This window comes from Elgaria multicarinata, chromosome 4, assembly GCF_023053635.1.
Source record: "Elgaria multicarinata webbii isolate HBS135686 ecotype San Diego chromosome 4, rElgMul1.1.pri, whole genome shotgun sequence".
Lineage (NCBI taxonomy): Eukaryota > Metazoa > Chordata > Lepidosauria > Squamata > Anguidae > Elgaria > Elgaria multicarinata.
The window spans coordinates 99,676,700-99,692,037 of NC_086174.1; the positions used below are offsets into that span (position 1 = coordinate 99,676,700).

The window sequence follows — 15,338 nt, forward strand, 5'->3', positions numbered from 1 at the left end:
TAACTCCGAGTTGGAGTCTCTCCGTGGTTCTGAACATACTCACCACAAAACCTTTCGAGCCTCTCGCTACAGCTCCCTTACACCTCCTAACATGGAAAACAGCCTTTCTAACAGCCATATCATCTGGAAGGAGGGCTAGCGAACTCTGTGCCTTACGCATCGACCCTCCCTTCACTATCTTTCACAAAGATAAGGTAGTTCTCCGACCAGATCTAACGTTCCTTCCCAAAGTGGTTACTGATTTCCACATTAATCAACCAATAGTTCTACCCACCTTTTTTCCATCTCCATCTTCCGACTTGGAGAAAAGACTTCACTGCCTGGATGTACGTCGTTCTTTAGCATTCTACAAAGAAAGAACACAACAGTTTAGAAAGTCACAAAGACTCTTTATTTGTTATGGGGGAAAAGAAAAAGGTCAAAATGTTTCCACTCAACGCTTTTCAGCTTGGATAACACATGTCATCAAACTGGCATACCAATTGTCCAAGATCGAACTCCCACACGGAGTCAGAGCGCATTCGACTCGAAGCCTAGCCACGTCCACAGCATTCGCCAAGGGAATCCCTCTCATCGACATCTGCAAGGCTGCCACATGGTCACGACCACTGACTTTTGCCAGACACTACAATGTTGATACCAGGTCTCGCAATGATTCCTCCTTCGGCAGAGCAGTCCTCTCGGCAGTCCTACAGTGACACCAACCCTCCACCGGTAAGTCACTAGCTTTGTACTCGCCCATAGTGTGATGCACAGAGACCACGAAGAAGAAGAACAGGTTGCTTACCTGTAACCATGGTTCTTCGAGTGGTCATCTGTGCAGTCACACAACCCACCCACCATCCCCTCTTCGGTGTCCCTGATGCAGAAGAGGCCTGCCTTTCTCTCGGTTCATAACTATGTCGCAAAGGAACTGAGGGTAAGGCGGGAACACGCTACGCATGCGCAGTGGATGGTGGGGGAGGGGTTCCCGCCTAAATAACGCTTTTTCTCAGCTACAAACCTTTCCGAGGCACAGGCTCGGCGCAAGCGCAGAGCCCATAGTGTGACTGCACAGATGACCACTCGAAGAACCATGGTTACAGGTAAGCAACCTGTTCTTACGTGTCTCAATCAATGAGGGCAAAGACACGTGAATGTTAAGCTTTGATTTGGACTAGGATATGTGTGTCTGGGAAGCGGAAGCTTTTTTTGAATTCAGGTGTATGGGAGGGTACATGACACTATTGCACAGGTAGCAAGACACTTGCATGTTTTACTGGCAGTATTGCTTTGTCACTTCTGACGAAACCTGTGCACGGAATTTTTCCTAAGATGTTTGTGCAGCTAGTTAGCAGCGACTGGGCTTTTACGTTGTGTAGGTATTTAACAACAGGGGAAAGATTCATGGCCTGTCTGTCCCTCGGCACACTGTGGTGAAAATCTGCATGATATGTGGTTCAGAAGGGTTGGTCCACTGTTGTACTTGATGCCACCAGTACTTGATGTTCTTTACACAGCAGTGGTTTATCCCATTTCACAAAGCCGGCTTCCAGAGTTTTCCAGAATGGTTTCCATTTACTTTCCCTCTCCCTGCCTCCCCCCACCCCACATTTATTATTATTATTATTATTTATTTATATAGCACCATCAATGTACATGGTGCTGTACAGAGTAAAACAGTAAATAGCAAGACTCTGCCGCATAGGCTTACATTCTAATGAAACCATAATAAAACAATAAGGAGGGGAAAAGAATGCAAACAGGCACAGGGTAGGGTAAACAGGCACTGAGTAGGGTAAAACTAACATTTCAAGTATTTTCTATGCTAGTGTAATAAACCCTAGCCATATTTTTGCATAACAATGCTCATGTGATGAGGGACAGCAGGGCTGTGCTCGTTGCCCTGCCTCACTATCCTTCATGAGTTGGAGGGCTGAATTTATCATCATCATCATCATCATCATCATCAATATTTATATACTGCTCCCCATTCAAAATTTTGGAGCAGTGGACAGATAAAATAGAATAAAACAGAATAAAAACACATTAAAATAGATTTTAAAAAGAAACAAACTGCAAAATTAACCACGGCTGGTCATTAGGGGAAGGCATCCTGGAACAATGACGTTTTCAGGAGGTGTCGGAAGGAATACAAAGTTGGCACCTGCCTATTTAGTGGCAGGGAATTCCATAGGAGGGGGGCCACCACACTGAAGGCTCTTCGTCTGGTGGACTCCAATGGGACGACAGGTGTATGTGGAATCACCAGGAGGATGCCCTCAGTGGCTGAGCAGTGGGGAGCCTTCTATTCTTATATATTATATACAATACAGAACCCTGATCATATAGAGTTCTAAATCATGTGGACAGCCGACATTAATACAGTAGCCCTCCTCACTGCAGACGTTCAGCCCTCCAATGTGTCGATGGTGGGATGGGGCCAGCTAGTGCATCCTTGCTGTTTCCCTCATGCGATTCTGACTGCATGAGGGCTTTAATGTCCGAAAAGGGCTTCAATTCAAATCGTATTTAGAGGAATTGCAGACAAGTGAACAAAACAAGCAGCCAAAGGAGGTTCCAACCAAACACAAATGAGTAGATAAATCCAGCTTTTCTGAAACAAAAACACATCTTGCCGGGCTGGACAGACAAAGGCAGCTAGAAATGTCACAAGAACTGACCAGATTGGCTTTGTAGTTGCATCCATGATAGAGGAGTTCAGGATCAACACAAGTGACTTTTGAAAAATATGTATCTTGCTAAATTTTACAACAGGCCCGTGAGCTTCCTTCCCTTCCCTTCTTCCCTTCTGAAACAATCTGCAGTGTCATTAAAGATCACTTAGATTCAGTCAGGTCTGTGAAGGAGATCTGTGGAAGGCAATAATTCCTCCCCTTCTTTCCCTATGGTGTCCCAAAGGAAAACATGTTACACTGCCTAAGAATGGAGGAAAAGATGAACAGAGAGGTGGGGGAGGGTGTTAAATATTATTTGTAAGAATGTTGTTTTAAAAAGCAAATCTGAAGCTGGAAATTATTTTCCCTTGCACCAAAGAAAGAACAATTTCTTATATTTGGTGCTTTGTTTTAAAAAAAATCCACAACTTTCTGTCTTTACGAAGAAAACCTTTGATATGTGTGCATTATGAACATTACAGCAGAAAAATGTAGCTGATGAAATCCCCCTTGAGCTTCTTTGACTCTTTTTTAAGTTGGAAACGGGTGGAGGGGACATAAGACAGCATTTCATTTCATTAGAGTTCATTACAAAAGGTTTTTTTGCTGTATCGCTGTGCCGTGTGGAACCTTTGGAATTTTTCATGACTTCAGCCACCCTTAGAAGGTCAGGAGATTGAGAGCACAATGGTTACTGCTTTAGTGAAAAGTTCTTTTCTAAACAGGAACATTTCTGAAAAGTCCTTAGTAGCTCTATCTCCATGTAAATTAATACTGTAAATTGTGCAGCGAGTGAGAGTGGGGGGTGGGGTGGGGGGAATTAAAATAATTCCAATAAATGGTTTAATTTATGCCTCAGCAGTTAAGCATGCTCCTGGTTAACAGAAATACCCTTCGGCTACACAGGATTTTGGAGGGTTGTAGGGCACTCATTTGCACATAAATAGCCATTAACTGATAAATTCCCAGAGGTCTCCTGTTGCATGCTAGTGGTTTTGACCTACTTAGCTAGCTTAAATTTGTTTTACAGAATTATTATAATTCCATCCTTGGCACTTAAACTTTGTGATTAATGCATGCCTCACAATACAATTAAAGTATAATTACACAGATTTACAGTTTGCTATCATGGTGTTATTGTTATTACAAAAGAGCTGGGTTTGGCAAATATTAGAAGAATTAGGGTTCTGATACCCATCACTTTGCAGTTATTAAGTGATTATGTTAAATGGGACTCCTTTACCTCTGCAGAACGAGTTGGAGAGAGGTGAAACATTAACACATCAGATGGCTTTAAAGTGATTGTGCAGGAGCTATAAAGTAATTTCTGTCGCACATCCATAACGGATAGGATGCTTCTATTAATCTTCATGCTAGAGGGGGAGTGAGTCACCCTTTAATTCTGTTGCTTTAAATCATTCTTTTAAGAGTTTAGATTTAGTGACTAATTGGAAGTTTTGTCTGTTGTCATAAGTAACGGTTATTTGGGGCAACGTGTACTAAAAATCCAGTATAACGGTTGATCTAAACACAGGTTAGAAATAAGTAGCTGGAAATTTGCACCAGCTCTCAACTGATCCTAATGTGGATCTGTTCAAACAAGCAATCTTTTCTGCTCAGTACTGGATCAGCTTGAGGATCAATCTAAATTCTTCTGGCTGCATTCAGTCCCAAGTATGCCAGAGAGGTGGATGAAGATTAATGAGTGGGGCATGTCTGCTGTAGCAGTCTACAGTGGGTCAATGCCAATTTGCAACATCTGTAATGCGCATCTGACCTGACCCGTCTGCACTCTTAACGCACATCTGACCTGCATGGTGTGTGCTGACAACATATGGAAATTGGCATGAATGCGATGTAGCATTTGTGCTACTATGCTGGAAACCATGCCATGACGAAAAGGGCTACGTTTTCCCAACTTACCATGGTTGGGGGAGGGGGGAACACATCTTGTATTTCCATGCACAAGCTTCTTCATTTTGATTTGGATGGCTTACTGCTGCTGGATTTTATATTTTCAAATGTAACACAGTTGCTGCTTCGTCCCAGCATCCCCTGTCAGTTGACGAAATGTTTATGCAGTGAGTTTTAAGTCTTCCTAAAATAAGACATAACGATGTAGATGGGGAGATAACATCTCTTGCTCACCATGTCATAATGCCGGAGTTCAGATTAGTCCAATGCAGTTCAGCACAGACAAAGGAAGTCTCCCTTTACACAATGCATAGGTTTATGGAACTCTCTGCTACTTATTTAGACTGCAAAAAAGGATTACACCAATTCATGGAGGATAGGTGAATCAGTAGATTTTACCCATGATAGCTAATTGAAATCTCCATGGACGACATCCAAGTCCTTCCCCTGTGTACAAGTGAAAAAGCACATGTGCTTGTAGATGTGTTTGCGTGTCGGGTGGGTGGGAAGTTTTCAGGGACATGGGGGGAATAAATAGCTTCGGCTATTGGGCAGTATAAAAATGTAATAATAAATAAATAAAATAATACAAGTGCAGCTCACTGCATGCCCATTTGGATCCTAGCACTTATCAAAGACAGTATACCTGTGAATACTTGATGCTAGGACACAGTGGGGGAGAACTCTTGTCTTCATGCCCTGCTTGTATGGCTTCCCAGAGGTGTCTGGCTGGCCATTGGTGCTATTTCTTTTTTGGAGGGGCAGGGGGGAAGTTGCTTTGACTTCAGAACTTTCACATTGGCTTTAGAATTATTTTTAGAAGTTATCTCTCTCTTGTTAAACTGCATTTAAAAAACAATCAAACACAAGAATCTAAGAAGTCAACATTAGTGGTAGAGCACCTGGCTTAGTGGCAGAGCACCTGGTTTCCATGCAGAATATCCTTGGCATCTCCAGGTAGGGGTGGAAGTTCTCCTGCCTGAAACCCCGGAGAGCCACTGCCAGTCAGCAATCAAGATTTCTCTATCTTCCCAATATGGGCAGTCATTTTCGGCCCATACAACAGCATGTAATGTAGAATTGTCTGTAAGGGAAGGGGCCATAGCTTACAGGTAGAGTACATAGGTTGCATGCAGAAGGTCCCAGGTTCAATTCCAGGCACCTCCAAATAGAGCTAGGAGGGACTCATTCCCAAAACCCGGGAGAGCCTTTGCTGCCAGTAATTAAGTAATTGACCTTTAATTACTTAGTTTATTCAGGTTTTCTTTTTTATTATTTTTTTAAAAAAGTAAGACAGCATGCCAGTTAATTGTTATATTAAAATGCAGTGAAAATGAAAAGCATTGGCAGGAAGAGGAATAGTCAGCAAATAAGATCAGGTTTGCAGGGTGGGCTTGCAACGCTGCGGCCCCTTCCATAAAGAGAAAGTGGCTACCCTGCAATAATAAGACTACTAATGAATTCAGAAATCCATTGATTTCTCTGCCTCTGTGCAGATTATATGCAGACTTGCTCCAAGGAGAGGAATTTATGAAACGTTTGCCACATTCAGCAAGCAGTGCTGCTGTAATACAGCTGCTTCCTCCGTGGTTTTTGTTGATCCTGTAGAGTGAAAGGACAGGAGGATCAGCTCAGGTCTAAATGAGATTACAGCTGGCTCGGCAGCTTATCTGGTCTAATGCCAACTAGTGTGGCTTTGCACATCCTAAGGGGTTTACAACAGAAACTGTTTATTGAGTATCATCGGTTTACTCAACACAAGCAGGCTAATCCTTCCCAGCCTCAGCATGTTGTAGGATTGTGTGTGAAGCCAAACCAAAAGCTGGTGCAGCCAGAGCCTTGAGAGCCCTTTGTCTAGCGTTGTATTGATTTCTCCCCTTCTTCTTAGATGCATTAAAAGTGAGTAAAAATAAAACCGATAAACCAGCCCTATTGTGAGCAAAAGGTTAATGTGACCTAAAATCTTACAAAAGCATCCATTAACCCTAGAAAGGATGGGATTGGGGGGGGGACTTTCTCTGTGTTTCCGTGTGTGGTTGTTCTTCCCCCAACCCCATCCCCGCCCCCAAATGTCCAGGAACAAGATAAGAAAAACGCCCTAAACCTTTAATAATAGGATGGCTTGCAGTTTCTTGTCTAGCAGCTGTTTCCATTTTAAATACTCAGTGGAGATTTTGGATTGGTGGAGCAGCTAGAGGTGTGGAAAAAGTGGCAGCTGTCCCCCACTTCATACGTCTTGATTATTTAGCTGGATTTTTAACTCCACCTAAACTTGATGACAATTACGCTAAATGCCAGTGTAACTTAAAACATTACTAGCATAGAGAGTAGATGGTCCTATTGTATCTACTGTTCCAGCTGCAGATTTTGTAAGCTACTTCCTGTGTGAATGTTCAGTTTCAATGTTGCACTAGTTCTGTGGAGCACGGGGATGTTAATATAGCCTTTAGGATGGGGGTGCACAGTTAGACCCATGGGCAGAATCTGTCCCTCGGGGTTTCTTCAGATGGATTATTATTATTATTATTATTATTATTATTATTATTATTATTATTATTATTATTTTATTATTTCTTACCCGCCTCTTAGAAGGGGCTAGGCCCCTTCGGTCACCAATTGGATTCCTGGCTCCACACACACACACACACACACTTTTTAAGATTGTATTGACTCTCCTGATGCTTAGGTACTGGTAGTGAGAGCTTTAAAATACCTCTTTTTGCCTTTGGCCCCACCTACCACTGAAATGTGACCCCTGAGAGCTGCTCCAAAATGGAATCCAGCCCTTGGATTGAAAGAGATACAGCATTCCTGCTTTTAAGATAAGGTGCTAGATGGTAGGGTTTTGTGCTCCATTCTCCACTGCCCAAGAAGCCTGTGTACGGTGTCTGTGCACTGCAAAGAGGCAGATCCTCGAGCCTAATGCTCTCCTGATGATGGCTACTACTGCCAGAAGTTCTGTTTGATCCTTGATCTATAAGGCCCTGTTGATAGAATCAGCACCAGTGCCGGCCCTACTATTAGGCAGAGACCTTGTTCAGATGACAAGCTAAACCCTGTTAAGTGTTTTGAGCTAAACGTTATCATGTGAACAATGACTTAGTGTGTCGTGTGAACCATTCCTAATCATGTGAACCATTCATAACCACAGTTTAAACAGGCTCACTAACCATTTGCTGCAGAAGGGTTAGCGGCCTAACTGCGGCTTAACGTGTTTTCTGAACAGGATCAGAGTGAGGCAGCTGCCTCAGGCAGTGTATTTTGGGGTGATGGTGCCCGGCAGCTGACCCTGCATCCCCTAAACAAGCTTGCTACCCTTAGGTGCTGTGGGGGTTTCATGACACCAGTACTGACATACGATACAACTGCCTGTATAATTGGCTTATGTAGTACAGTTTGGTGCTGCATGTGTGTGTTGCTTTTTCAGTCAGGCAGCAAAATGTTTTGGGTCAGCCCTGGTCAGCTTCAAGTGGTAAAGCTTTTCAATGACTAAACAACTTTAGGCTACAAGTAGGGGGATCAAATACTTGACTGCTTTTCTAAATAATTTCTCCCCTGCACATAGAACAACCCATCTGTTAGGGGGAAGAGAACAGCTGAGCCTGACATGCAGCTTTCCTATGTAAAGGTCTTTATTTTTTCCATGTGAAACCATCCAAACATGCAACGCCCCACTGCTGCCTGGCGCCTAGGAAATGTTCTAAAACTTAATTATGCTAATTGCGCAAACTGGCCCTAAGTAAGGCCCTAGTTAGATTTATATACCAATTTATGTTGGGATGGTTTAGCTCCTTCATTCTGCTCCAGTGGGGTAGATAATAGCAGAAGGCACAGGTAATGTGTTCGACAACATTTCAGATTAACCGTGGGAAAAGCACGTTATCTATCTCATACCTATGTGTGTGAAATTCCCATGTGTACATTTGAAAGATATGAGAAAGTACAGTGAAATGGATTCTGCTCAAAATGATGATCATCCTAAACATGTCGCATGCCCATAATTTAAACCTAATGGACAAGTTGTGTTCATGATAGAAATGTAATATTTATCCAATTGCATCTATTTTATTAAACAGGTCTCTAAATCAGTAGGCTTCACTTGTATAATAATGAATGGTTAGTGCATTTGGTGATAAAAGCTTTTGGCAGTGATTGCTGAAGTTCTTTGTTCAATCATCTGAATGGTGCAAATCAAAGCATTTATTTATTTATTTTGTCACTGTGGAACGCTTCACCTACATATTGCTTCCCCCTTGTGCACAGGTCACTAAATGAATTACATTCACAGTTTTACAGCTTAGCTGGTGTGGGAACTTGTTAAATTGATGCCCAGTGGTGGAACTCGTAAAACATTTTCTTGTTAACGTGACCAGGCAGAGTTCACGTTGTTGATGGTGGCTTTGATCTCATAAACCATCAGTTCCGTGTGTGTGTGTATTTTAAGTGTATCTCTCAGTGCTCTAGGCTTCTCAAGCCTACAGTTGTCCCTGAATGACAGAAAATTAGCTCTGTTGCTGTTGCTTGTTTCTGACAGCAATCTGAGTAGGGGATTGTTGATATCTTCTGAAACAACAGTTGGGGATGATATACTGCATGAATCTCTTTTTATCTACCACCATAGATTCCTCGTAACGGTAACAATGAGGATGTGCAACATTTTGCTTGCTAACTTACTATGCAAGAATGCTTCCGAAACCCAGATAACCTGCAAGATTCTCCCTTATTGTTTGTTTGTTTAATATGTTATGTATACTCATCTAGGATAGGGTGCAGAACTTCAGGTGCCAAATCTAGCTTTACTGGCTACCCAGTCTGTCCCTCCAGAGGGCCCCACCCCCTTCCCTGGTCCTTCCCTGGTGTACTTTTCTCCGTACACCAATCATTTGGTTGTTTCCCAGCTTTAAGCTAAAATATGCTGGTTTGGGAGCAGACGGTTATTTTGGGGCCCAGCTCTTTGGCCTTCAGTCTCACCACTGTAATGTGACCCCAGAGAGTTTCTCCAAATATGAATTTGGCTCTCGGGCCGAGTGGTTTTGCACCCCATATTCTCATTTATTTCCTAAAATAATTGCCAAGGTTCCTGTAAATATAGCCGTCTGGATCTCTCCTGCCCTGGTGCAGTGCAGAGCTCTGCTGAAGCCCAGGCAGAAGACCTTCCCGAGCTGGTGCTGCATCTCGAGGGAAGATCGAGAATGGAAAGGGAGCAGACAGGGCCATCTGTTAAGCCCTATGCTTGGATCCCCATGGTGGCTAGGACAAGAGCAAGCTCCAGGAGAGAGCAGGTTCCAGGAGACAGAGAGAGAGAGCTCATGCACATCTGGTCTGGGCACAGTCTTATGTGGGGGGAGAGAGAATGAATATGCGTGTGCTTCTGGCCTTTAAAAAATGGTGCTGAACAATTTGGGTGAGGCAATGATTGCGTCGACCATGGAGCTGCCATCCACGTATTATGCTTGAGAGCAATGGAGGCTGTCTGACTACTTAGGCCCTGGCTTTCAAAATAGCATTTGGACTGTGACTCTCTACCTGATGCAGGTGTTGAGCTTTACATGGTAGTACATGGGTTTCCAATGTGGTGCCCGAGAGTGCTGTGGCATCCATGGTGATCTGTAGCTGCCCCTGCGAGTCCTGCTGCTACCACCATCTACCTACCATCTCCTGCACTGCCCGTCCTCACCCAAGCAGGCAATGTTTTTGTGTGGGAGCCACCTGATTGCTACATTGTTTAAGTCTGCAGTGTCTCATTTGGTTCAGATTTTTTTAGCCTCGTACTCTCTGTCTGCCTGCCAGACATATGACAAAGTACCAAAGTTTTGCAAGGAATCTTGAATTTACATATGCTAAGAGCTGACAACAGGTAACACGTCTGGTGTGCGTGACATACTCTTTTAAATGAAACCATATTCAGTGCTGTGATAATGCCCCTTTGATTTACTGTGGTGATGATGTTGATGATATTTGTATCCCGCCTTTTGCCCAATACTGGGCCTCAAAGCGGTATCTACCATTCGGTATCCTTTTTCTGATAAAATACTGATGAATAAGCATTTATCAGTTTGTGGACAAAATAAGAAGGGTTACATTTAAGTTTTCTGTGTGCACAATGACTTTAAAAAAGAAAAAAGAAATTCCTCCTACAGCATCCTCTCATACCTGTTGAAAAAAAATCACTCTTGCAGTTTGGAAAAACCTCCAGAATGGTGCCCTGTGTAGTTTGAGAGGATGAAATTTGAAATGGTCACTAGGAAAGTCTGTGTGTACACGTTATAAGGCACTTTAGTACCCTACCCTACACTTTGTATTTCTGCTTTTCCTAAAATGGGTGTGTTGCATCCTTTTACTGCTAAGTAATTACCAAGTTGGAAAAATGCTGAATTAATAAGAGCATTTAATTACTTTTTAATCATTGGAAATGTTTTAGTTCTGCTAGAGAAACAGTGTATTTTTATGTATTTTGACTATTCTATCATAATTAGGATGACAGTTTGCATTTTAAGACTTAAATGTATTTACTGAAAGTAAGTCCCATTGACTTCATTAGAATTTCCACACCCTGTGCTTGAATTTGCAATGCTGAAGTTGTGTTGTATTTATCAATTACATCTGATGAAGCGGGCAGCGTCCATAAAAGCTTATGCCAGAATAAATTTGTTAGAGTTTAAGGTGCCCGAAGAGTCGATGGGCCTGTTCAGACAACACTAAGTCATGCTAACTCTTTTGCAGCAAATGGTTAGTGAGCCTGTTTAAACCATGCTTATAAAGCCATCATGATTCACAAAACACACTGGCAGCATTCGGACAACATGATATTCAATGGTGAGATAGTAATCAACTCAACCGTTGTTTAACTAGGAGATATTCCCACACAACATGATAATAATCAACTGTGGTGTGGATTAGGATCAGCGTTGAGTTGACTCACTCATCCCCCCTCTCCCCCGCTCTGTCATCCCACTAATATCCCATCAGCCATTGCTACCAAAAATCTATCCTGCTGGCTGGATTAGAGCAGCAGCTGCTGCTTTGACCACTCTTGCCTTGAGACTCTGTGGCTGAGGAAATAAGCAACAATGGCTGAGGAAATAGCCAACGTTGTCCTCCACACAACACAATAACTAACTGTGGAACAAATAGCCAACTCTTCAAAGCATTGGTTATGTCGGTCAAATAACCAACCATTGGTTAAAAAACTTCTGCCACATAACCAACTGTTGACCACTTCAACCACAACCACAGTTGGTTATCGTGTTGTCTGAACCCCGTTGCTAAGTCATGGTTCACACAACACGCTAAGCCATAATGTTTAGCTTAAAATGCTTAACCCTGTCTGAACAGGGTCTTTGTTGTATAGTATTGTGTGGTTTATATTATGGAGGAATATTGTCCTCCCTGTGGTTGCACAGGATGTGTGTAAGGGATTGCTTTTATGAATGCATTCCCTTCTCAAACTCTCCCTACACATGGAATTCATAATCAAAGGTGTGGGGTCACTAAGCTTTGTTGGACTGTCTGGGGGCTGTGCTATATGCGACATAAATATTGTGAGTATAATTAATGTGCCATAGTTTTAAAACTTTAAATAGCAGCTGCTGATGGAAATTTACCACCTGGGGTTAATAGAGGTTTTGAAGAAAACGCAGGTTTCCATCCGGACTGATTTCCCCCCCCCCCCCCACACCATGGGCTGCTATTAAAAAATTTAAAAACTAAGCATGTTAATTGAAAGCACACAACTAACATCTAGTTCAGCCTCCTCTCTTCTCTTTCAGTCAGGATTAACTGTTGGCTTCAGATGGGCAGATCAAGGAACATATATAACCTTCAATCAATGAGGAAAATGTGGTGGATTCTCCTTCTTCCTTTTGCTTCATCCCCTCGACACAAATGAGCATGGCTTATGTAGCTCTGCAGCCTAAAAATGTTGGTCAAGTTCCCACAATCCTCAGCAAATTACCACAGATTTCTGGCCATCTTACATAACACACAATATGGGTGGAAAAGATCCTTTTTAAATGGTTATTAGCTTTCAGTTTGAATTCTTTTAGAGTAATTCCTTGAATAGTTGGGATGCAATTCACCAATATAAATGCTCCTTTCTGTTTTCAGCCCTGGTTATGGCCTGCCAGCAAAATTAGGGTTATGAGACATCTTACTGTCCTTGTTATATGCCATTGTCTTATAAATACCTTGACTCTGACTTTACACTGCTGTTTATAGAATTTAATAAAGAAAATGTAATAATGCTGCCTGTGCCTTAATCTACAATCTCAATTGAGTTGACTGGGAGATAAATAGGAGCAGGAATGATAGCACGTTGCTACAGATTGTTTTTAATAAGCATGTTATTTAGCTGATCATCCAGGAGCAGGAATGCCTCGTATCCTAGACTGCCAGACAAATTTATTAATGCTTCCTGCCCCTCCTCCCACCCATTTCTCTTAAGAACGTTGATTCCCTACAGACACATCTCTATTGAACCTTTAGAAAGTCACAACTTCCAAATTAGATTAAGTAGTAGGAATGGTACTAGCAGAATCAAAGAAAATTGAGTGGGCTATTGAATTCATGCCACTGGAATGTCTCTGAAAAAGACTGACATGGTGTGTATAGTAGTAACTTTAGTCCTTCCGCCACTGGTGCCAAAGCAAATCACACAACATCCCTGAAAAGTGTTGGTCTTTATTTTGGTTTTCTTTTGTTTATACGGAGACTTCAAAAATAAAACTTCACTGGGAAATGCATTGCAGAAGAGAATTGGTGTTCGTATATTTCTGAGCTTGTTCTGATTTCTCCACTCCTGGCACACAAAATGAAAGAATAATAGAAGACCTGGCTTTGGATTGTATGCAGGCTTAGTTGTCAGTTGATAAATGCACACGTTCATTTTAGAGCTGCCTGTTTCTCATTTGGGCCTGACACATTAAGAGGTGCATAATTAATGGTTGACATTAGTAATTAACATTAACTTTATGGTGCTTAATATGCCATCATTTATCCATCAAATAGCTCGTATGCATAAATGTCTTTGCATCAAGGTTTTAATTACAGAAAATGATCTTTCAATTCTTGTAAAGAAACTGTTCATGTACTCCTAAGGAATTCAGCTGCCCCATCTCCCTCCGTACTGAATTTTAACATTCCTTTGGTTTCTCTTTAGGACTGTGCATCAACATTTAAGCCAAGGATTGCCTACGGGGAGTGCAGGTCCAAATGCACAGCCGTTGTCAGTGGCGAAAGAGCACCACCTTGCTGTGGCCAGAGCTCTTTGGAGAAATTTCTTTCCGTACTTGAAGAGCCAAAGAATGTTGCAGACTCCTCCTCCTCAGCTTGCAGATACAGCTGCAGGTTTGTGCTAGTGCTGTGCCGAAAATTTCTCCTACAGAAATTTTGACCATTCTCATTCAATTTGATATAAAAGGAATTGCTTTCGAAAAGTAATTCGAAGGAGAAATTTCAGAAAAATTGTCATGGGTTTGGTTCAGGGTTCTTGTGCTTGCATTACTTATGAGATGACTGAGAAGTGTGTGTGTGTGTGTCCTGCCTTTCATTTACCCACATATCTCTGACAGCCTGTAGCCTCCTTGGCTTCCTGCACTTCCCAGGGGGAGACATCCTGGAATTTTATTCCTCCCATAGGGTCTTTTCAGATCAGGAAGTGCAGGCAGCCTGGGAGACTATAAAGTAATGGTGAGATGCGTAGTAGAAAGAACAATATAGACAGTACCCTCAGCCACCTCACAAGGATTAGTTGAGGTCAAAAACACCACCAACACACCTTCAAAATAAATTATAAACTTCCCCAAGAATGAGGCAGAAAAATGGAGGCCCATTTCATAGGGAAATAAAACTTTCAGGAAATTCCTGATATATTTCTTTTCTTTTTAGAAATAAAAAGACAGTTTTCAGAATTTTCTCCATATTTTCTTCACCATTATTGTTTGTGGTGGCTGCATTCCCTCCCCTCAATGCCCTGGAGTGATGCTAGGTATATGGGGCATTGTGGGGGATGCAAAATGGAGGCCAGGCTGCCAACACAGTTGATGCTGTTGCCACTCGCAGTGGTAGTGCAAACAAAACAAAAACCCTTTGGAAAACACCTTGCCAGTGGTGATGTGGAAGAATTTCTCCCCCCCCCCCCCCGGCAGAATTTTGGTGAAATTGTCCCCCTAATTTCTCTACCCAAAGACAGAGTGGAGAATTTTGAGAGGCTGTCTATGCACAGGTCTAGTTTGTGCTGCACTTGTGCTCTCTGTCTCTGTGTCCTTGGCACATCCATGCCCGCATCCTAGAAGCTGACAATTAATAGTGTAGAAATCATTTGCACATTGTGCTCATGATCTTATAGGCATGTTCAGCGTGTGTGTGTGTGTCAGAGCTATTCGCAAATGGCCTCTCAAAATTCTCCACCCTATTTTGAAATTGGGAGTGGGGGACACTACAGTTTCTCACAGGTATGTCTCACCACTGGCAAGAGTTGTAGACCAGCTTCTTTCTTTCCCCCCCAAGCGTTTTTGGATTTGAGGTTTTATGCACGGCCCCTGCAAGCGGCAACAGCAGCAACTGTGTTGGCAGCATAGCTCCCATTTTGCATTTTCCACAATTCTCCATACTTAGGAGCATTCTGGGACATTGTGGGTGGGGGAGGGAATGTGGCCAGCAGCTCCAATTTCCAGAAAGTTTTCTTTTCCCATGAAAGAGGCTTTCAGTTTTCTGCCTCATTCTCCAGGCATGTTGTAATTTATTTTGAATTTATTTTGGTGTTGTTTT

At 42.4% G+C, this 15,338-nt stretch overlaps 1 protein-coding gene across 1 annotated transcript in view; it reads left to right on the forward strand.

Annotated features, from left to right (window-relative positions):
- MMS22L (MMS22 like, DNA repair protein) overlaps nucleotides 1-15,338 on the forward strand; it is a 106,849-nt gene that overhangs the window by 60,122 nt on the left and 31,389 nt on the right. The window contains exon 16 of the mRNA XM_063124862.1: nucleotides 13,729-13,916. Coding sequence (XP_062980932.1) covers nucleotides 13,729-13,916 — 188 coding nt within the window. The remainder of the gene's footprint in view (nucleotides 1-13,728; nucleotides 13,917-15,338) is intronic.